The following is a 25,000-nucleotide window of genomic DNA, read 5'->3' on the forward strand; positions in this document are numbered from 1 at the left end:
AGAGAATCATTAATAGGGGGATGAGGTTCTATGAACACACAACAACAAAAATCGCAAAATAAGCAAATCAAATTATTGACAATCACATTAATAATAATAATATAATAATATAATAATAATAATAATAATAATAATAATAATAATTATAATAATAATATAATAATAATATATAATAATAATAATAATAATAATAATATATAGTAATAATAATAATAATAATAATAATAGATCTTTATTGTCCATAAATATGGCAATTTGTCATTTAGTTACACTTGTTATAACGTTAAATGATAACTATAACATTGAACAGATATTTCACTCCTACTTATTTTCTCTCTCTCTAATAATATGTTGTCACAGAGCAAAACTAGTGTGTGTGTGTGGGGGGGGGGGGGGGGAGGGGGGGATGGGTTGGGAGTTTGTTGGGCTTTTTTTGTTGTTGTTTTTTTTTTTTTTGTAACATTTTAAAATAACTTTTCTTAGTCTCAATCTGACATAATCACCAGATTGATGCAGTGAGGCATGGCATATACAAAATATCAACGACAGCCAAGAAGAACACGCGACGACCAACCTTTGGGTATTCTTTTCATGATATCCTGAATGTGTTTCTTTTCTTTCTCTTCCTCTATGGGTGTCACACCAATATGAATACCTCCCGATACTTTGTCAGTCTGCCAGATGTGGAAGAGATATTTTTACATTTTAACATCATCAATTAGTAACTTGAAACAAAGTTTAGGATTTTTTTAGAAAGAGAAGAAAACCAAATAGTTTGGTTCGACAATTTAAACATTATTAAGCAGTACTTATACACAACATTTTAAGGTCATATCATTACATATGAAGAAAAAATGGTACAAAATACACAAGATTAGACAAAAAGGTCTCGTCCTACATATTAAGTGGCCAGGAACAATTTGTTAAGTGCTTTGAGCACAATTAGCGGATATTAGCTTATATAAATGCTAAATCGTTTTTTTCTTTCTAACTGGAGACTATGTAGTATCAAAATCTACTACATCTTAACTTTATCTAAATAAAATCAAATTTCGTGAAAAGAACTAAAACGGTGATAAATAAGATGTTTTGTGACAAAACGTTTGATCAGGTAGATGGTACATTTTGATGACTGTGCCAAGGGGTTAAAGTTACTGCAGTAAACACTCATTTGAGTCCCTTTGACTTTGTACAGGGATAGATAACACACACACAATCAGTGTTTGTAAGACAGGTAGTGCCCTGACATTATTGTGAGGGAGAGAAAAATAGGTCAAAGTAGTAGTAGTGGTAGTTGTCCCTCAGGGTCATATGGCCTAGAGAGCCAGATATTATCCTGTGTGCTGTAGTGTTAAATGACACAGCAGCTATAACTTGCGGCCCTAAGGATATAATGCTGGTCAGGTGCAAAGTACTTTCCACCATTTTTTAAAAAGTGAGCTTTTATATCGCGCACGCAATATCAACTAAATGTGCTCAGAGCGCTTTACAAAGGGCCCCTGACCAACAGCAACACGTAACATGTAGAACGAGACATGGCACCTGTCAGGCGATATTACAATTTCTTTCCGGACAGAGACAGTGCTGTTAACAGCCAGGTACTCATTTTACACCTGAGTGCGGTGAGAGAATGTGAGTGAAGAGCATTTTCAAAGGACTCAACTATGCGCCGAGCAAGGCTTGAACTCAGGGGCTTCCGATCCGAAAGCGAATGTCATACCACGAGACCACATAGCCACACAGATCACACTGAGCACACTTTCCACCATATCTAACAGACTCAGCTACCAAATCACTATAAAGATCTGAAAAGAAAAAAATGTGTATGAAACAGAGCCAGACCAAACAAGAAAGTAAAATACAAGAAAATAAACCATCCCCAAAAATCGGCCTGCACCTCAGTAGAAACAGGCTGCTTTTTTGGGATAGTTTCTTTTTTTTTTTTACTTGTATATTTCTTTTTTGCTTTGTCTGGCACTGTTTTGTACACACTTTTTTAGATCTTTATCTTACACCAGATCCTGCTACCTAATTTGTCACTTTGATACCCAATCACTGTTGCATGAGGTCAGAAAAAAAATCAAAGTATTTTCCACCGTATCATACAGACTCAGCTACCCATTCTCTGTTGAATGGACATGGAGGTCAGAAAAAAATCTTGACTGCCTGACTTGATCAATATATTTCACTTTGCCTCCGAGTCGACTAATCAAATCTACCACTGATCTAATGGGGAAACTCAAATATTGTGAAAAGCCATGTGAATACCAAAGTTTGTTCTTTCTTAGTAAAACCATGAACATTTTAAAAAATATATCATAATTCGACCTGTGAGACCTATTACTGTGCTGATTGGAAATGACAATCTCAATAATGATGAAATTACCAGAATTTTAATTCTCTCCCTTTTGATTAATTCCCTCCCTTGATGAGAGTACCAGGATTTTAGTTCCCTCCCTTTTGTTTAATTCCCTCCCTTGATGAGTGTACCAGGATTTTAATTCTCTCCCTTTTGATTAATTCCCTCCCTTGATGAGAGTACCAGGATTTTAATTCTCTCCCCGCCCAATAATTCCCTCCCTTGTCTGATTAAGTCCCCCAAAAAATATTTTAAAATAAATTTTAAAAATAAATATATCAGCCAATGAAAAAAAAAAAAAACTGATAAACAGTCAGGCATTTGAATTGAAAATTTAAAGTGAAATCAAACAACAGCAGTGTGTTAACTCTTTATGACTTTTATTTTTCTCTTTTGATTAAAAACAGGAAACCAACTCGTCTAGAACAAGATACCCACCATGTCACAGATGATAACCTAGTAGAGATGTTTTAAGTCCAGTTAATAGTACTCATCATAAAAAATTGTCCCTTTTGAGGATATTTTTATACATTCTGATAACATGACATGTGAAAAAGCTCTAGCCAGCATGAAGAATAAAAAGCACCGATTTTCTTTGTTTAGAAACAAACTGCTCGTTGCTGGGCGGACGTGACATCAGACTATTGAATCCAATTGGCACTCTATAAACTTTATTTATTTATCTATTTATTTATTTATTTATATAAGGAACCCAAGTCTTTGTGAAATGAACACTGTTCTCTCACGAAGTACTTTCCATTAGATCTAATAGATCTAACACGCTACAATACAATTGAAACAGTGTGCATGAAAGGTGCTAGACAAAGCAAGAAAGAAAAATACAAGAAAAAAAATATTCCAAAAAATCGTTCAACCTCGACTGGGGATCGAACCTCAGACTTCTGATCTGATTACTGGTCAGACGTGCTACCATTACACCACAGAGGCTCCCGATCGTTGGGACAATTTTAACACCTATATCCTTCACAAGGATTAAAATTGTCCCAACTATCGGGAGACTCTGTAGTGTAATGGTAGCATGTCTGACCGGAAAAAAAGAAGGTCTGAGGTTCAATCCCCAGTCGAAGTCAACTGATTTTTTGGGATGTTTTTTTTTTTCTTGTATTTTTCTTTTTTACTTTGTCTGGTACCTTTCATGCACACTTGTTCAGTTCTTTATCTTACACCGGTGCCTACTTATTAATTTCTAAATTTGATACAATACAGTCGACCTTGCAGGTGGTAGCCAGCCATGAAGCGACATTGGGAAATTGTTTGAAACTTCAAACACAGAAGTTTAAGAATCTTATAGTGTACCACTCCAATACAAATGGAATCTAACAAGCTCATCAAGCTCATGGACAATTGATCCTTATTAGGGAGTGAGGAGAGAGAAAAGAACCAAATTAATTATACACATAAATAGCTTTAGAGAAATTTTGTAAAAGAACAATTTTAACAATTATAGGACAGGAAATTGGAATACTGCTTAAACAAAATCATGAATTTGATGAAGTTTGAGACTCTTTAAACCATTTATTCTCAACCCCCCCCCCCCCTCCCCCCTTTCCTTCCCCCAAATAATTCTGTAAAAGTTGCATGTCTGTCTTAATGTTTTTAGATTATTCTATTATTTTGAAAATTTCCAACTATGTATCTAATCAAAACACTCACCATATTATTGTCAACGTCTACTTTAAACATTTCAAGCTTGGCCGCTTGTTTCCCTTGATCCTTGGATCGTCTCCTCTCCTTACTACTACTCCCAACGCTGCTGCTACCACTGGTGCCTACACCACCCCCACTACCATCTGCTGTGGTAGGTGAACCAGGGCCAGTTTGAGAGACCTGGCTTGGAGACTTGTGGAGTCCTAGGGATGACCCTAGACTGGAGTGAGACAAGCTGCCGAGTAAACCCTTTTCATTCTGGTGTCTGTAAAAAAAAAAGCCAGAAAATTCAAAATGTCAAAAACAGTTTGTTGGGGTTTTTTGGGGGTTTTTTCTTTAAATAGATCTTTTAACCCGATAATTCAAACTGGTATAAAGATGGAGCAATCTCAGTACTGAAACCTGAATAATTGGTCAAAACTATCTTCTTCGGTATTGACTTTTAAGCTTGATCTTTGTTTATATACTGAAGCCAGTCTCTTAAATTGAAGTTCATCCTATAAAAACTAAAAAACCTGGAATAAATTAATCTGCTTTTTTGAGGAATTTCTTAAACTAGAATATACTTATGATCATTTCAAATAATTTCTTTTTCTTTTTTCATTTGCTTGTTTCACCCCAACTTTTTTCGAGAATGAGACACTGGGTCATATATAACAAAGAATGATTTTGAATTAAGTGACAAAAAAAATGACACTCCTAATCCTAGGTCCTCAAATCTAATATATAACATTTTTCTTATTATACGATTTTCAAAAATGATAAGAATCGATGGCTGTACTGTCATCCATAATAAAATTTAAATAAAAACCTTAATATATTTTTAAAAAGTATTATTATTATTTAAAAGCTTTTATTTCAATACAAAATGAGAAAAAACAAATAAATAAAATTCTACTGTACTTTAAGAAGTTTACCAGGTTTACATCTTCAAAAAATATCAAATGTTTTAACTATAACAAAGAACGAGATTAATGAGAATATGATGTTACTTTCACTAGGTGAGATCTTAAAATTAATGATTAATGATTATATAACATAAATCGATAACCATTAGACCCCCCAGGGCTTGCTTCCTTGAAAATCAAAGGGTGAAAAGCAGACAGGAGGATTAAAAGCAGAATATCTTTCACCAGATAAAATCAATGACATAATATATATATATTAGTGATGATGATAACATTCTCATTTCATAACACGGTGTGTGCATTATAAACAATGGCAACGTTTCATTGATTCATTCACCAGCGCTTTCAACTAAAATCCAAAAGTGCGTTTTGGGGGGGGGGGGGGGGAAATCAGGGAAAATTGTTCCAAATTAAAAATAAAATTAAAATTCCCTTTATTCCTCCCATAGGGGAATTTTGTCTCTTGGGTCTATTCCAAGGGAAGACTGGAATAACCCAAGCGTCAGTCGCAGTGCAGCACCGCAAATTGAGCTAAGCGAGGTGACTTGTCCAAGGCCACACAGCTCGGCAAAGACCGTACTGCTGAGCCACACCGCCCCAAGATAAAACCTGAATGTCCAAAATGTTTGCCTAAATTAAAATTTGTTGAGAAGAAATAAATTTTAACAGTTAGTTTTCAGCAATTCTTCTTTCCTTTTTTTTCTTCAGCACTTTAGGCTATGCCAATGTTAAAACAATATTTGTGAAGCTACCACGAATCGCAACAAAACAAGAGAAAGACAAAAAAAAGGATAAAAGAAAACAATAACAATTCCTGCTCTTTCTGTTCCTAAAGTGGAACATTCGGTAAATAGAATATATAATGACTATTTTTGAATACCACTGTTGTTTTGGCATAACATTTCAAAAACATGAAAAATATGGTTCATATCATTTTCGGAGTTTCTTCATGATTTTTATTCTAGAATGCATTGCAAATAATTGGCTCCTTTCAAATTGGAAAAAAAAAAGAAAATCATTGTTTGTATAAACATCAGAGGATATAAACGCCATTTTTAAAAGTGGCTGGGTGGGTGTGTAAATCAAGGATGTGTGTAGATTCCTCTCACTGCATGAAAAAGTATTGGACAAAAAAATGAGTACAAAAGCTCCAAAAAGGAACGAGCATCACAAGGAAACAAATGCTATCAAGTTAAAATACAATGCATCGTTTTATCATTTGACATACTGGTTGGAGAGGCTTTAAGTCTCTCCTTACCGATGATTTTCAGTATTTTCCCAAAATGGCAGGCTTACCCAGCAGAAAAATTGGTTTTTAAAAACTCAAACAAGCTTTGAACAAACCAACTTTATGTTCTTATTAATTAAACATAGATCATTCTTCAAAGTTTGTAATGTACAAAATAAATCTGAATAAGAAAAAGGTATATTGTGTCGTGACAAATGTGACGATTTTGCTGCAGGTGGTAAGGAGAGGGTTAAGCGAATAACAGATTCAAACTTTTTGTCTTTTGCAGCATATTCTATTCACATGTTAGTTAATTTTTCAGAAAACACATCTTTTTGCATATAATAATATTTGGTAATATATTGTGTCCATAATGTCCTTGTAATTACTTTTCTTTTACTTTGAATAGCATCAATGATGGACCAAAAAATGTGATTAAAAGTAAACTAGTTCAAATTTGAATTCACTATAAGGACTATAAGAAAATAAAGAATGACGGAAAGTTTTAATATAATATGCTTATAATAGGTGAAAGGTGGGATTAAAACATTGCACTGTGACCCAGAAGGTCCTGGGTTTGAGCCTGCTTCAGGTACTATCATTGTTTTCCTTGGGCAAGATTATCAACTCCCATTTTGCTCACTTTGGACAACATGTGCGATTCCTATTGACATCAGATTGACCAAAAAATTGCATTAAAAAAACCCTGAAAATTGAATCTCCCCAGGACTGAAAGAAAAGACAATATGACAAAAATAATTCAAGTTATAAAATGCTTATATTTAGTAGGTGTAGGGGGGTAAAGCTGCCAAGTGATTCGAAAGGTCCTGGGTTCAGCCTCACTTCAGCCACTTTCATTTTTTCTTTTCCATCCTTGGGCAAGATTATTTACCTCCCAATTTGCTCACTTTGGACAACATGGGTGATTTCTGTTGATATCAGAACCCCCCCCCCCCCCCCCTTCCCCACAGCAAAAAAAAAAAAAATAAATAAAGAAGAAGAAAAAAAGAGTGAGGGTTCATATTTCTGAAAAGGTGTGCATAAAACAGTGCCGGACAGAGCAAGAAGGAAAATAAAAGATAAAAAAAATAAACCATCTCAAATGGCAGGCAGATTTTTTTTTTTCTTTTGGAAATGGTCTTTTCTTGTATTATTCTCTATGCTGTGCCTGAGACCATTCCATACACACTTTTTCAGTATTCCATCATACACCAGTGCCTGCTCCTTAAATTGTCTCAGGGGCATATTTCATGAGCTTGGGCAAACAACAATAACAACAAATCGTAATCACAGTAAACACAGGGGGATGATAAGTCAATGGTTAAAAATGTTACTCAGGCTCTAGAGAGAGCCAAAGTGTTCTTGATGTTCTTTTAAAGAAAGCAATACATCTACAGCAAGAGCCAGATAAATAATGTCAGAAATTATGATTGAAAGAAATTTGGTCTCAACATGAAGGGGTATACAATATGAGATCAATAATCTCATAAACATATTATGTTCGGAAGAACCCGGGGCTTAAAATTGAAAAGTGAATCTTAAGCTGAACTTAATAAAGTTTGAATAATAACGATAATAATTTTAATTAAATTAAAAATAAGTGATTTTATTCAATGGAGTAAATTTTGATTCTTAAACTTAACAAATATTTCTAAATTTCCTAAGTCTGATCATCTTGACATTGCACTGTACTCCGTTTTCTTCTTCTGGTTCAATCCCAATAAGATGTCAGATTGATGCAATGGGTCACTGATATCTTCTTTTTTTTTCTAACATTTAGTTTTCATGTGGTGAATTTCACAATAAATCTTTCCGTATCAAGCTAAATGTATATATTTTAGCATTTCCATATTTCGAAAAGTTTGCTAATAATACATACATATTAATAAACCGAAGCTCTCAACTACTACAATACATTTGGTAGTTTAAAACACTAGCAGTACCTGAGGGGGAAAATACAGGGGGGAAAAAATACATATTGACCAATGAAGCTATATGCAGGTTCTGTATTCCAAAGTCATAGCATCTGGTGGACATTACATGAGATGACGTATACAGCATCAAAATGCATCCGTTTTGAGGCAGTGGAGGTGCAGGGAGCCGGGACGGGGAGCAAAGGTTCATCTTTCATATGTATTTTCTTAGTTCTATTAAAAGTCTCCGATAGTGTTATATCTTTTCTTTACAAACACCCTGTCTAATTGAGATTTCAAAATATAGTAAGATGATTATTATTATTTTTTAAATTGAGCTTTATGCAGCGCAATATCCATTAAATGTGCTCAAAGCGCTTTACAAGGGTCCCTGGTCAACAGCAACATTTAACATGCAGAACGGGACATGACGCCTGTTAAGCGATATTACAATTTTTCAGACAAAGACAACGCTGTTAACAGCCAGGTACTTATTTTACGGTGAGAGAATGTGAGTAAAGAGCCTTTTCCAAGGACTCAACTATGCACCGAGCGTGAGGCTCGAACCCAGGACCTTCCGATCCGAAAGCGAGTGTCATACCACTAGACCACATAGCCGATTATGAATTCAAGTCAAGAATATCAGATGGAATGGACAAACATTACAAGAAGAACAAGGCAGATGGATGACGAATGGAATCTCTTCATCTAGTCTTAACTCTTTCAGCGCCATTGGCCGCACTGTACGGCCAGCTTGAAAGGCAAAAACAAATAAGTAATCCAATCCTACTTTCTACAAAAGTACTATAAATTGAACCAATGGTATCATTTCTTTCATCAGAACATTTAAACTAGGGGAGGGTATTTTAATTGAGATTTTGTGCCGAATTCGAATGTCGCTTTGTCTTAGCTTGTCATTCTCATGCTGCCTCAATCAGGTGTCAGCCATTTTGTGACGGAAATGCGAATATAGCCTCAGTGCTGAAAGAGTTAAATCATTTTGTAATCAGGGGCCAATTTCATTCAAATTCTTGATGACATCACAAAATGGTCAATTCCACATTGATAGGTCATTTCCTTGGTAGATGATTGTCATGACATTACTATAAGATATCATGACATTACTATAATAAGTAATTTCAATGCAATTAGGTAAATGGTCATTAATATTTATTTAAAAGATAAAAAAAAAATGTTAAACGTGAATAAATAAATAAATAAGAATTCCTGATTACCAAGGAAAAAGTGGCACCCCTGTTCAGAGAATAGCATAATTATCAAAGCTGTAGTCAAAACACAAATTGTGATTATAGAAGCAACAAAAACAGGGGAGAGAGAGAGAGAGAGAGAGAGAGAGAGAGAGAGAGAGAGAGAGAGAGAGAGAGAGAGACAGAGAGAGAGAGAGAGAGAGAGAGAGAGAAGGAGAGAGAGAGAAAATATTTTTTTTTAAAAGGAAAGAGAGGTAAATCAATAACAGCTTGAAGTTGAAACAGTGAAATAAAGAGTAAGAAAAACCAACCAGTGATAACAAAGCAAGAAGCAGCCTAATGGCATTTGAACGTGTCAAGAATATACAACACGAATGAAATGTGAGAGTTAAATGCAGTGAGTTTTGGAAAAATGTATTAGCCATGACAAAAGGAAGTAAAAATAAAAATAAAAACATCAAGGCAAACCAAAAATTAGATTTAAACAGTTTTTAAAAAATTAAATAAATGCTACTAGAACAAACAATTTATGTTTAAGCGACACAAAAAGCAAGTATTATTAAAAATTATTATATGACTTCGAATCAACCAGACAGCATGAAGATTCAGTTTTCATTATGTCTCTAAGGCATTCCCATTACTATTATAGTATTCAAATCATTCAAAACATAGACCTATCGACCAAAAGCCATTGTATGAATATTTTTTTTCCTTCACATTTTACCCCCTGGAAAAATCAGTTCTTTTCTTGTTTCTTATTTTCAGAAGAAAAAAAGAAAAAATATAGTATTTTACCTATAAATTTTACCGCTAAATATCATATGTTAGAGAATAGATTACATTGGGAGGAGGCAAGAGAACACGAATGAATGTCAATCAAAACCTGTACTGCTAATCTTCATCTAGTCTTAATCATTTTGCAATCAAGGTCAATTTCTTTCAAATTTTGGTGACGTTACAAAATTTTTGAAGGTCTGTAGATTATCAATAAGAAATTTAATAGAAGCTTCAATTTAATCAACACAAAGACATAATATGAACGTTTCAGGTTTCCCCTTTATCAACAAAACAATGAATGAAACACTAGATGTGAGAATCTCATTCTCCTGTAGTGTTTCATTCATCGTGTTTTGTTGATAAAAGGGAAAACCCGAAACGTCCAAAATATCTGTCTTTGTTGATTAAATGGAAGCTTCCAATCACTCTCCTATTGTTCTTGATTTCTTCAAGCCTCAAGCAGCGAGCGATATTTTCATTATCCAGTATTCCTCTGGTAGATTATCACGACAATAAAAATAAGAAGCAATTTCAAGATTATTGGGGGGGGGGGGGGGAGGTTAAAATCTACAAGATAACCAAACAATTCTAATAGCTTTGAATCTGTTTTGCTCTCAATTTCTTTTCTTTTTTTTCTTTCCACATTCATGTTAATTTTCCCACATTTGCGTTTTCTTTGCACAAAAGTGCTTATTTCTTCGCAATTTCATAATGGTTGACAGGTCTGGTTACAAGAAGTCTTAAAGCAAACTAAGATATTTCAAATAGTGATATTATCTTACGATAGTAATCATTTGAATGGCGAAGAACAATCAAAACCGGAATCTTCCATGCTTACCCTTATTAAAGTTATATATATAAAGCAATTAAACAGACAAAATGCAGGAGATGACAAAACAATTTAACAACTACAACTCTAAAAGCAATGAAAACGTAGCAAGGAAAAGAAAGGCTGAAGGAGGATGCACATTAAAAAAGGAGAGAGAGAGAGAAAAATTTATCATTAAAAAAATGTTTTAAAATTAATAATAAAAAATGTGGCATAATGTGTTTTTTAAAGTTTGAAAGAAAAATTAGATAAATAATTTAAGAAGCATGTCGGCTGTTTCCTTCACAGTTAAGAAAGGGAAGGGGGAAATTTATGGAGAGAGAAAAACTTGGTAACCAAAATATGATAACTGAAATTTTTCTACTTCCAGATAAGGTTAAGACTCACAAGCATCATTAAGATTATGGTATAAGCTTTAACAACATGATGTGCGTAGATGAGAAAACACAAATGAAAACTGGAGATTAACATGAGGAACACTCATTTCCAACAAAATATCGGGTTAAGTTTGAAAAAATGGTTCATAACACAGAGCCAACCAATCCTTCCCAAATATTTTTTCACTGAGAAGAATAGTGTTTTATTTAGCAAATTGAAAAAAAAATTATAATTGATGATTTCTACTGATTTTCTAAACCAAAGACTTCATTTACCTGAGATACATGTCATAAAATTCAAGACTGATGTTTCTTTTAAGCAAATTGATTGAATTCCAAATAAAATATGTCTATAAATTACTCCAGCTGTTAAAGCTTAACTCATCTACGAACAACAATTTAAAAATCTAAATTTTTAAAAAGAAGCAATAAAACGAGTGAGGAAAAAAAAAAATCAAAAAGATGTTGGAGAGAACCCAAAAAAAAAAAAAAAATGGAAATGGAAAGGAGAGAAAACAAAAACCAATCAAGCATCATCAATATTGCAGTATTCACGACTACGACTATCAGTAATAAAATGTTTGTCAACCTTTTCCCAGAGCTATCCAGACTCATGAGATTGGAGTAGGATGAAATTCGTCTCAAAAACGCAGAGCCTCCGCTAACGTGCCTGAATGATGGAGGGAAGAGTCATAACGTATCCGAGATGTTCATTGAAAAAATTATCTTTAGAATCTTGGTATATAAAAAAAAAAAAATGGCATCCAGATACCCAGAAAAAACAACAAAAATCTATTAATTATTAGAGTACGGAAACAATCCGAGAGCACCATTAAAATAGTTTAGAATGTACAAATCGACAGTACTATTCGGTCTGAATGAGTCAGTCAAGTTTAAATGAAGAAATAAAAACAGAAGTAGAAGAATATAGGGAGTTGATAGAACATATTCTATTGAACAAACAAAAAAATGATCACCAATACTCCAGTCTGAAATCTCCGATGACTTGTTGAGGACTTATGAATACTAGTAGCTTTTTAACCTCTGCTTCAAAATACAGATACACATTTTTTTTCTTAAAAACCTGTAGAGGGCAACAGATGAGGAAAAGGATGCGAACCCATCCCTATTCCATTACAACAAATCAATACAAGTAGCCAATTTATTTATGAATAAACAGTCAAGTTCGTTTGGAACAGATACATAAAGAGAGAAGCAACTGTCTAAGAAGGTAAGGAAGGTGAAAGCCACTGTGAAGAGGATGAAAAAAAATATTTTTAAATAGAGAAAATGATGCAAGATTGATCTAAGGACACTCAGCCATAGCACAGATGAATGTGATGAAAAAGTGATGTTGTTAAGTCAGGTTGGATTACAGTTTAATCTTCAGCTTCTCTATCAGCCTTTACAATACAGACACTATAAAGCCATCAAAATATCAATTGCTGATAGTATTAGAACAAAAAAGAAGAAGAAAAACAATTCAATGCTGCGCTAGGTGCACATTGCAATTTTTAAAGAAAATATATAAAACACTAAAACTAAAAAAATGAACTGAAAATTCAAGTATTACACACTAAATACTCTGCATCATAAAAATAGTCAACTTTTAAAAGAAACAAAAGAAAAAATACAGAAACAAAAATAATAGATAACCAAAACAAATTAGAACAAAAATAAAACTTAACAAAACAAACTCAAGCACATCCACACTGACCCAGTAGAGTTGATTATGTTGCAGTCATATAGATATGTATGGGAATAATTTGGTAGCGATTACAAAACTTACATTCATACATATTGTGCTATAACACATTACAAAAATGCGGTTTTCAGCAGTTTCTTCAGCATCAATTTTGCAATAAATGTTATGCTACACTGTAACGGCAGAATATATAACGTAACAATAATTATTATGATGAGAGAGAGAGAGAGAGAGAGAGAGAGAGAGAGAGAGAGAGAGAGAGAGAGAGAGAGAGAGAGAGAGAGAGAGAGAGAGAGAGAGAGAGAAAGAGAGAGAGAAATAGTACAGAAATAAAGAGAAAAACACACACAGTCAAAAATCAGAAAAAGACAAGAAACTATGGACATTGAAGTATAAACGACTTTGTGCAGCCAGTTAGAAATGTTTAAAATAAATCAGCCACATTGATCAAATTGCAACATTATCTCATGGGTAAAATAAACAATAGACACAAAATTGAAAAAAATAAAAAAATAAAAAGGAAACACAGCAAATTTGATAGTCAGAAAATTCCATATTTTGATCTAGTCCTATTTCAACCATAAGGCTCATGGAGCATCAAACAGAAGTAGCCTTCTGCCCATTGGATACGAAACTTTCCTATCACAAAGTAGTTTCCTTTCAATCTCATTAAACTGCTGGGAAGACAGAAGACTCAGGAAGAAACATATAACTGAGCCTTAGAAAAATAAACATAATTAAAAACCTAATTCTCTTTACTCATCCATTCCCATGGAAAATTTGCCTGGAGGGTCTATTCCAAGGGAAGACTGGAATAACCTAGGTGTCAGCCACAGTGCAGCAAGAGCAGTAGGGAGTCAAACTCGGTTCCTTGTTGGTATGAAACAAAACAACCATACCACCATACAGAAATAAACCTTTGCTAAGCTAAAGAAATTGTTAGTTGGTTCTAAGATGAAATTCTGTTTATTATTGCTTGTCTTGATCTCCTTCATTTTTGTGTATTTTGCTGGAGTTTTTTTTTCCTTTTGGTGAAGTGTTGAGGAAAAGAACTTAATGTTCAATGGTCTCCTCTTTAAACAAGTCCCCCATCATGTTAAATTGATTGCCCAGGATTTTGGTTCAAAACCCTATAAAAAACAACATAAAATGAAGGTATACTCTTTTTTTTTTTAAAGCAAAAAATAATAATTCAAACATGAGATAATGGCTTGAAAACCATTAAGAAAAGTAACAAAAAAAGTGCCATATTGAATTTCTGTAGGAGGGTAACATGTCTTTACACAGTTTTATGAAAATGACAGTTTCACACTTCATCCAACAAACAACAAGAATGTAAAATTGGTAGGGAAGTGAAATAATAAACTTCATCGTGAAACATAGACAGTTGGAATAAATATACAGCTCTGTTAATATTGGCTGGGGGGGAGAGAGATTGTGAAAAAAATGATATATTGAAAGCGATAATATTAAAACAGAAATGACTGTGTTGGAAAATCAGACAAAGAAAATAATATCGTCTGCTTTAAGTACACTGCAATCTGTCAAATCTTAATTCATAACCATTTCGGGGCACCAATTTCTCTTCCAAATGAAGATGAAGAGCAGTAACAAAATGGGAAAAATCAAATAGGACTACTTGGGGAAGAGAAAGGGTCAGGGGGGGGGGTACATATTCCTCATGGTTTACAATGAATGAATGATTAAATAAGTTGTATATAAAAATGGAAAAGACACCTACTTGTGTTTGAGTAGCAAAGTACGAAGCAATTTGCCCTTGACCTCTTCTGGTACTATGTCTCGAATGATGAGGTTTTCAACGACGTTATGAATGATAGATGTAAGGTCCTGGGCCTCTAGATCCAGCAACATGGAACCTGAAGACAAATGGCAAAAGAGTTAAAAATGACTTTATATGAACAACTATCCAGTTATAGAATGGTAAGAGTCTCTCTCTCTCTCTCTCTCTCTCTCTCTCTCTCTCTCTCTCTCTCTCTCTCTCTCTCTCTCTCTCTCTATATATATATATATATATATATATATATATATATATATATATCCCCTCTCTCTCTCTCTCTCTCTCTCTCTCTCTCTCTCTCTCTCTCTCTCTCTCCTCTCTCTCTCCCCTCTCTCTCTCTCTCTCTCTCCCTCTCTCTCTCTCTCTCTCTCTCTCTCTCTCTCTCTCTCTCTCTCTCTCTCTCTCTCTCTCTCTCTCCCCCCCCTCCCTCTCTCTTCTATCTGAATAATACATGATAGTTTCATGTTTAATTAAATAAAGCCTCTAAAAATCGTCAAAAAGTAACCCAATCCGGTGGATTTAGTCCTGTAGCACCCATTCAGATCCAAATGCTTACAATCTGACTCTCAAGCTAAAGGGATCAGTTTAGATTCCAGGTTGACTCTAATTGAGCTTTTTTATATAGCTCAATATCCACTAAACATGCTCAAAGCGCTTTACAAGGGGTAACATGTAGGATGGGACATGACGCCTGTTAGGCGATATTACAATTTTTTCGGACAGAGACAACGTTGTTAACAGCCAGGTACTCATTAAACACCTGAGTACGGTGAGAGAATGTGAGTTTAATCTCTATTCCTAAATTATGCGCCCAGTAATCCATATTGCTGTCCCCTCTATACACCTTGCAGCTGTTTCTATTAACTTTGGTAGTAGAAATTACTGTACTGTAAGACTAACATCTTGTCCAAAGAGTAATAAGAAATTGTTACCACTTGAAAAACAGAGAAAATATCCAACGCCATGGGTTTTATGGACTGAAGGACAACATTCTTTCTTCTGTTTTTGTTTTTTTTTAAACAAAGTTTAGACCTGCATGCGAGTCCTGACCAAATTGTCTGAACTTTTTCACACATATCGCATTACCGGATCTTTTATTTTGTAACTCAGTACTTAGTCATATACATTTTCTTTTGGATTGTCCTACCGAATATATTTATTTTAAAATGTTAAAAAGTATCAAACATTTATAGGGACAAGGGACAGCATGGAGGTAGAGTGGTAGTTTGATATTTTTTCAAAAATAAAAATTAATAATTATTTTTTACATAGACAGATAGGCCTTTAAAAACCATTTAATAAGATACCTTACTTTTGGATCTAGGATAAACGGTTCCAAAGTTATGATGATTTTACTACTCTAAATTTAGTCTTACAAAAAGCTCAAAATTGATTGAGAATTCCCCCACTGGGAAGCCTCTCGATAAGGTGACTACTGATTAAAACGGGATCTTAGCATAGAGAAAAGAGGGTTGGTCACTTGTGGTCAATATTAAACATACTGCACTGCCTTCAATCTTTATGAAATTTGATATAGACACAGACAAATGATTTATCTAGATGCCTTCTCTTTTATTTTTTTGCTATCTCAATTTTGAAAAAGATTTCAAAAGTTTTAAAATGATGTTATTTTTATCAAATTATAATTTTTGATACAATATGTCAACATTGATTTCTATCACTATCACATCAAAAGAAATCTTGATCTCTGCCCTTTAAAATGATACCAGAGCCGTTCATATACTGTGAAAAATAATGCAACAGTGATTATAATTATATGAAATTGTGTTATACAAATTTTAACCCAAAGTTGCGCTTCACTTGTCCAATGGCTAATCGGCACCTGTCTACCTACAGACTGGGCTAGGGCGAGGATTGAGTGAGTTAAGAAATCTTGTGAAGCTTGGAGAGAGGACGAGTCTCTGTCTCAGCAGTGAAAACAGCCGTCAACGACTGAGGTGTTTTTCTTTTTTCTCTCTTGTGTTACTCACTTTGACTTTGACTGTCTGTGAGAATGCCTCTTTATGAATGATTTTCCTTTGCCACCGTAATCGGACCCCCACAGTAGTTTTTAACCTGGAATAATTGATCTTATCTCTAACTCTAAAGAGCAACAACCATCCCAATCATTAGACTTTAATCCACTGGCAAAAAAAAAAAAAATACAAAATGCAGCACCCGGCTGGGCTGGCATTATAACGTACTCCGAAAGAAAATCATCGCCAATTCCATTTGAATAGATTTCGAACACCATTCTCAACTGACTTCAGATCCGACGAACGGTCAAAGAATTGTTCAGGCATGATAACAAAAAATAATGTAAAAGAGTAATAGATCAAAATATACAACGACAAATCCCGAAAGTTTATTGATAGAGCGAATAAAATTGAAATGTAGCAACGTTCAATTGAACAAACAAAAGTTACTTGAATGGAATACCGAAAGTATGAAAACGAAAGTTAACGAACTGCGCATGCTCGATTATATTGACACACTACTCGTTTTTCAGACAATGAAGAGTTGCGGTCGAATCGAAGACTAGCGGAGTTTCCCGATAATTGCCGAACGAGCGTCGAGGGCTTGAAAGTGCCAACAATATTGTCGGCAATCCGACGCCCATTCGTCGGCACTTGACTGCTCGCCGCCGGTCGAGTTGGGGCTCGCCGACACTCCGACAATTGACGTCACTCGCAATCAGATTACTTTAGCAATAAAATAAAAATAAGTGATCCGGGAGATCGCAACTACCGTGATTGTCGGAAAACCGACAATTGTCGGCACACATGCAGGTCTAAAAGTTACAAATTAAGATTTTTTTATATAGTGCAATATCCACTAAACGTGCATGAAGCATTTTACAAAGGGTCCCTCGCCAACAGCAACACTTAACACGAAGGACGAGACATGACAACTGTTAGGCGATATTACAATTATCTTTTTTTTTGACAGTGACAACGACCAGGTAGTCATTTTACCCATGAATCAAGTGAGAGAGTGTGGGAAAAAAGAAGCCTTTTCCAAAGACTCAACTATGCATTGCATAGAAAGGGACTCTATCCCAAGACCTTCCGATCCAAAGTGAGTCCAGGACCTTCCGATCCAAAGTGAGACCAGGACCTTCCAATCCAAAGTGAGTCCAGGACCTTCAGATCCAAAGTGAGTCCAGGACCTTCCGATCCAAAGTGAGTCCAGGACCTTCCGATCCAAAGTGAGTCCAGGACCTTCCAATCCAAAGTGAGTCCAGGACCTTCTGATCCAAAGTGAGTCCAGGACCTTCCAATCCACAGTGAGTCCAGGACCTTCTGATCCAAAGTGAGTCCAGGACCTTCTGATCCAAAGTGAGTCCAGGGTCTTCCCATCCAAAGCAAGTGTCCTACCACAAGACCACATAGCCGCACAGATACTAGATCCACCCACCATCTTTGTTGCACCATAGTCTACCTACCTTTTTCAAGCCCTCTCCTCAACTCCAGCAGAGAATGGAATGACAGTGAAGCTACATGAGGTTTACCCCACCTCTCTGCCCCCTCCTCTACATCCTCCTCAAACTTGATCCAACGGGCTTTCTCCCTCCACTCCCACATATCATCTCCACCAAAATGAAGCTCATCCAACTCCACAAACACCTGAGGAAAATTTATTTAAAAAAATTAAAAAATTGAGCTTTTATATAGTACAATATACACTAAACATGCTCAAAGCGCTTTACAAAGGGTCCTTAACCAACAGTAACACATAACATGTAGAACGAGACATGACGGCTGTTAGGCGATATTACAATTTTTTCCAACAGGGACAACGCTGTTAACAGCCAGGTACTCGTTTTATACCCGAGTACAGTGAGAGAATGAGAGTAAAGAGCCTTTTCCAAGGACTAAACTATGCACCCCCCCCCCCCCCCCCCACCCCCAAAGGTCATACATTCAAGGAATATTAGTCCTTACAATTATTCATGAAGTTGTTTTGATTAAATAAAGCAATGAGATATAATGGAGCATTACAAATTTAAAGTCAAATTCAACAGAAAATTGCATTAAACAAACACTCTCAGATTGATCATATTACTTGTGTTAACATCACTAAATCATTAACAATTATGACTTTATTTAAGACCGTAAAAAAAAGGAAGTTGGCAGCTCTGTTTAAATGCAAGCATAACATTTTTTTGACAAATATAAACTGTTTAGACCTCTAAATTTTAACATTTATTATCTTTGATAGGATGAGAGAAATTGTGAACTAAATGTCTATTCTAATATCATATCATTGAGGTATCTAACCACTGTCTCCAAACATTAGACCCAATTTAAATAAATTAGTGAGTCAAAAACCATACCTCTGCAGCACAGCAACCCATATGGTCAGAAAGCAAAAGAAATACTGTGTAAAAAAAAAAAATTACTAACAATAAATATCTTTTAAAGACGCAATAAGTGACAAAAGCATAATTTTTGAGACCTCGTGCGGACTGTGATCAAATTTCTTGGTGGCCCTTGGTTTCTTCTCATGATGGACCTTCCCTATGTGGACAATCGACTGGAGAGCACCTTTGCTGCGGGCAATCTTGTGTCTACGGATACCCCTCTGGTCCTCGAACCTGTGACCTGGTGAGTGTTAAAGACGAGACGATACATGTCATGTCATATTATGGGGGAAAATGAGAGTCACAAGTTTCTTATGCGGGAAATCTGGAGACATGCTCAAAATGTATTCTAATTGTCGCTAATAATAATAATAATAATAATAATATAATAATAATAATAATAATAATAATAATAATAATAATAATAATAATAATATGGCGGTGATGATGATGATGATGATGATGACGATGATGATGATGAGGATGAGGAGGAGGGGAGGAGGAGGAGGAGGCAGAGGAGGTGGAGAGGAGGAGGAGGAAGAGAAGAAGAAGAAGAAGAAGAAGAAGAAGAAGAAGAAGAAGAAGAAGAAGAAGAAGAAGAAGAAGAAGAAGAAGAAGAAGAAGAAGAAGAAGAACAAGAAGAAGAACAAGAACAAGAAGAAGAAAATATATTCTTTTACACATCATACCAAACAACAAAAGGTTTAAGAATCAGTGGACATTTAAGAGAAACAGTGCCACGTCTTACTGGCCATTTCATCCAAGTCAGCCTTGTACAGGGTGGCAGCCTCTTCTGTCTCTGTGGGTGAACGATGCAAGGTTTCATCTAGGTGGACCTCGCTTCCTTTCTGACGTCTTAGGATAAGATCCTCCTGCTTAAAATGTTGGTGGTGGGGATGGTGACGTCGCTTGCCAGAGGATCTGTTGGACTGACTCCCTTCAATGCTGTACAAAGGAATAGTTCACGGAAAATTATTGTTCATGTACATTTTTTAACGTTTAAAAAGTGATCTTTTGTATAGAGCAATAACAACTAAAGCTGCTAAAAGCCTTTTACACGAGTCATAAGCCAACAGTAACACTAATCATGTAGGATGAGATGTGCAGCCTGCAGGGGGCACCATTGTATTATTTCAACTAGAGGGCTTACTTGAAGGAACACTTTTTAAACCTGAGTATGGTAAGACAATGTGAGAAAGTACATTATTACAAGGGCTCAACTTTGATTGATTTGATTGATTTTAAGGGTTCTACGCTGCAACACATAAGTATATCACCCCAGTAAAAGGTAGAAATGGCATTGTAAAGTTCTAGAATTACAATTAAAGCACCAAGAAAGGAAGACAAAGGAGAATTGGTTTAAATAAGGAACAGATGTAGATTCCAAGCGCACACTATCAGTGTACTTGTTTCAGATCACCTACAAGTCTCATCCAGACACAAGCACAGGTCCCACTAGAGGAACACCTCAATGTATACAAATCATATTAATAGGTAACAATACAGAATAAAGTGCATAACAGAGAGATGATTTACAAGACCCCAAAAAAAAAATCACCTCCCAATACTCTTAACTGTACATTCGACTGTTTCCCTCACAGCTAGGGTATACGGCCAGGGCCAGGACAATACCAAGTAATCTCATCCCAAGACAAAGACAGAGAGCATGTTGGAAAACAGATATAGGGGTATAGAAGACATGGATTTCTTCTGACCCTCCAGTCCGCCCAGCAGTAATTGGGTAGCTGGGTCTATTAGATCTGGTGGAAAGTACTTTACGATAGACTAGCATCCTATCCAAAGGATAGCAAGCAATTGCTAATGTCTGTTTCACGCAATAGAAACTGGGATAAACTATGGTTCGATGGGCCTATTGGCTCCGAAGGACCACTTTATGAAATTAAAACAAGGAGGGAAATTCCCTTTCTCTAACACACACACACAAACACGCAACACAACAACACACACACACACAGACAAACACACACACACACACCAACCTGTTTGCTCTTCCAAGCCGATGGCTACCAGTTCTTCCTTCTCCCACTCCCTCTCCCTCTTCGATGCTGCTCTTCCTGTGGCCCCTTTTCCATTTGTACCTCCTCTCATTCTCCTTGCGCTTCTGCACGCTTCCTCTCCTCTCCTTCTCATGGCCTGGTCATGCTGGTCCCAGGACTGAAGGCTAGAGTATGTGTTATCGTCTCCTAGTTGGATAAATACAAAGGATTGAGATTATCAGAGAAAACGTCTCCTAGTTGGATAAATACAAAGGATTGAGATTATCAGGAAAGTCTCGGTGGAATACAAGGATTGAGATTATCAGAGAAAACGTCTCGTTGGAAAATACAAAGATTGAGATTATCAGAGAACGTCTCCTAGTTGATAAAACAAGATGAGATTATCAGAGAAAACGTCTCCTGGTTGGATAAATACAAAGGATTGAGATTATCAGAGAAAACGTCTCCTAGTTGGATAAATACAAAGGATTGAGATTATCAGAGAAAACGTCTCCTGGTTGGATAAATACAAAGGATTGAGATTATCAGAGAAAACGTCCTGGTGGATAAATACAAGGATTGAGATATCAAGAAAACGTTCTGGTTGGATAATACAAAGGATGAGATTATCAGAGAAAACGTTCTGGTGGATAATACAAGGATTGAGATATCAGAGAACGTCTCTGTTGGTAAATCAAAGGATTGGATTATCAGGAACGTGACATTAACTGAGTAAGTTTTATTTGTAGGGATCTTATGATGCTTTCAACATTTTTTCTTTTTTTTTTTTGGTTGTCATTCCAACGCGAATAAAAAGGAGTACGATGGGATGGTCAAAAGATTACAGTTGCAAATATGTGATGAATTTGTCAAGGGGACTTGATCTCATTCTGAGAAAAAAACTAACAGCGATCTAATTGTGTTTCTAGTTTTGTAACTAAATAAGTTCCATCCAGATACAGACAAAAGAGACACAATCAAATGATTACAAATGGTTATAATCACTTTTTTTTAAATATATAAATGTATAAGCAGCATAATAGTAAAGGAGAGAGAAGGGGGGAGAGAGAGAGAGAGAGAGAGAGAGAGAGAGAGAGAGAAGAGATGGGAAAGAGAGAGAGAGAAAGAGAGAGAGAGTGTGTGAGAGAGAGAGAGAGAGTAGAGAGAGAGAGTGAGGAGAGAAAAGAAGAGAGAAGGGAGAGAGAGAGAGTGAGAGAGAGAGAGAAAAAGAGAGAGAGAGAGAGAGAGAGAGAGAGAGAGAGAAGAGAGAGAGAGAGAGAGAGAGAGAGAGAGAGAGAGAGAGAGAGAGAGAGGAGAGAGAGAGAGAGATATCATTTAATGTTGTTAACCACAATGAATGAGACGGATCAGAATTGAGAAAAATGTCTACTCACCCACAACAAAAGTCACTTTGCCTCCTGTGCTGACTGTACTCAGCTTCCTGGCAGGCTCGTAGATGGTGTGTAATGGGGAGGGAATCTTCTCTTGATGAGAGGACAATGAAGAAGAAGGTCTGGCTTGAGGGGACGTTTCACGCTCAATCAATGGGGATAGTTCGTTCTCATCCATCGGAATCGAGGGACGTCGAATTCTGCATTGTCGTAAATGACAAAACAAACAAAATAAATAAAAAAATTTTTAAATAAATAAACAAATAAATAATTTTTTAAAAATTAAATAAATAAATAAATAATAAATAAATAAATAAATTTAAAATAATAAATAAATAAATAAATAAAATAAATAAATTTAAAAAATTTAAAATAAATAAATAAATATACATGTGATAAACAAATAAAATGAAAGTTTAAAAAACAAAACAAGAAAACATTTTTTTAAAAACAGATCAACTGCAGTCAGAATGGGTTAGAATACAGTTTATATGCATGGTGAAAATAGAACACAGTTGATTGTCTTTGTGAACAAGAGAAAGCTTAGATGATCATTGATGACGATGATGATGATGATGATGATGAATAAAATTGTGAAGTCTTTTAATCATTCATCGTCATTATTACCAACATCCACATCATCACCACAGCTACTGCTGTCCACACACACACACACACACAAAAAATGGGTCTTACTCTATTAAGGGTATATTATCCCGGTTAAATTGTCCATCTGCATCTCCAATCAGAGGCTGTTTCTCCTCCTGTAAGACCGGACTTCCTCTTTCCTTGACCAGCCTTTCTGCTCCATCTGTAGGTGATGGGATGTCGCAACCAATATAGAAACCAACCTGAAAGTAAACAGGGTTTTTTTAAAACATGATTAAAGAGATATGTGACCCATGGGTTATTCTATAGGGTAACAATATAATATAATAATATAATATAATAATAATAATAATAATAATAATAATAATAATAATAATTAATAATAATAATCAATATAATAATAACATATAATAATAATAATAATAATAATAATAATAATAATATAATAATAATAATATAATAATAATATAATTATAAAAATAATGCATAATTCTTATACCGCCCCTTTCTACCAAAAGTGCTCGGAAGCGCTTATACGTATATGCACATGGGATCATATATAATTTATCATTCAATAAAATAAATAAAATCCCTCACAGTAAACTGAAAGGAAGTACTCTGTCTTCAAAGAGGCTTTAAAGGAGGACAAAGAATTATGGTGTCTGCTGAAAGAGCATTCACACAGACGGAGCAGAATGAAATGTGCAAATCCATATTTGTGCCCCACGACTTCCATAGGATGAACCAGATGCCGAAAATTCAGTTTCAAGATAAGGTGATAAAAAATATGAAATCGTGGGTTTTTGCACATTCGTTCGGTGAGGTTTGGTGTCCAACTATAACTTGGTATTATTATTATTCTATCAGATGACAATTTAAAAAAGCATCTAAAATATACAATCTCTCACCGAGTCAGTATTCAGATCCCCAGGTCTGGCAGCCGTAGTAGTAGTCTGTTGTTTGATGCCATGATCCCCAGCACCGTCTTGCAATGACACTTGTATAGTGGGGGGTTGGGTTGATGCCGTTGGCGGTGGCAGAGGGCTGGTAGGGGTTGTGACATCGGGGGCTGATTTGGAGCTGAGGAGCAGCGGATCCTGCATGTCATGGGGGCCGCGGCCGTCTGGCCTGTCGAAATCGTCCCCTTCGTCGTAGTCATCACTCTGGTAACTGCTGCTCGTATCCTATTCGGAATGACAATAAATTTCATATCAACACCTAGTGGACGAGTGTAGATTCTGACCGAATGAACACAAATCATTATTAAATTTTATTTCTTTACTATTTATGTATTAACAATAAATCAACTTAATCCGAATTAACATTTTATCTTTTTACTATTTATGCATTAACAATAAATCAACTTATTAAGAGGCAAATAGTCTTAAAATTAAAGTAATCAATCAATAATCAGAAGGTAGCAATATAATTAAATATTTAAATAATAAATAAATAAATCAAATAAATAAACAAATGAGCAAAATAATTCATTAACTACTTATTGATTACTTAAGCAAGCAATGCATTAATTAATTAATTAATTAATCAATGTCTAGAAAATCAAACAAACAAACTAATTTATTTAATTAATTAATTAAGTTATCAATTAATAATAAATTGAAGTTTTTTTTAAAAAAGAGAGAGAAAAAAATAAGATCTGCATACTTTGCTTCATTCACTAGGCTATGTATTAATTTCATAGATTGCCTCATGCCAATCTGTCTCCCACACCCCAAAACCTTACATCGTCGTCATCATCGTCAATAAACTGGTGCTCTTCCTCTTCCTCTGGGATGGGAGGGGACTTGATGGCCACACGTGATGGAAAGCTCCGGATCTTTTTCTCCTTCTTCTTCTTCTTCTTCTTGCT

General features: G+C 35.3%; 1 protein-coding gene across 1 annotated transcript in view; it reads right to left on the reverse strand.

Moving 5' to 3' along the window:
• The window catches only part of LOC144959272 (anion exchange protein 3-like), a 69,362-nt gene that overhangs the window by 31,167 nt on the left and 13,195 nt on the right, over positions 1-25,000 (reverse strand). The window contains exons 5-18 of the mRNA XM_078891815.1: positions 24,875-25,000; positions 24,039-24,314; positions 23,218-23,372; positions 22,525-22,721; positions 21,310-21,337; positions 21,134-21,271; positions 19,882-20,078; positions 19,229-19,374; positions 18,216-18,396; positions 14,714-14,849; positions 11,857-11,937; positions 4,034-4,292; positions 2,798-2,815; positions 575-674 (exon numbers count right to left, since the gene is read on the reverse strand). The exon at positions 24,875-25,000 is cut by the window's right edge and continues 95 nt beyond it. Coding sequence (XP_078747941.1) covers positions 575-674; positions 2,798-2,815; positions 4,034-4,292; positions 11,857-11,937; positions 14,714-14,849; positions 18,216-18,396; positions 19,229-19,374; positions 19,882-20,078; positions 21,134-21,271; positions 21,310-21,337; positions 22,525-22,721; positions 23,218-23,372; positions 24,039-24,314; positions 24,875-25,000 — 2,038 coding nt within the window. The remainder of the gene's footprint in view (positions 1-574; positions 675-2,797; positions 2,816-4,033; positions 4,293-11,856; positions 11,938-14,713; positions 14,850-18,215; positions 18,397-19,228; positions 19,375-19,881; positions 20,079-21,133; positions 21,272-21,309; positions 21,338-22,524; positions 22,722-23,217; positions 23,373-24,038; positions 24,315-24,874) is intronic.

Source organism: Berghia stephanieae, chromosome 13, assembly GCF_034508935.2.
Source record: "Berghia stephanieae isolate SIO BIC M18660-M18661 chromosome 13, UCSD_Bste_1.3, whole genome shotgun sequence".
Taxonomy (NCBI): domain Eukaryota; kingdom Metazoa; phylum Mollusca; class Gastropoda; order Nudibranchia; family Aeolidiidae; genus Berghia; species Berghia stephanieae.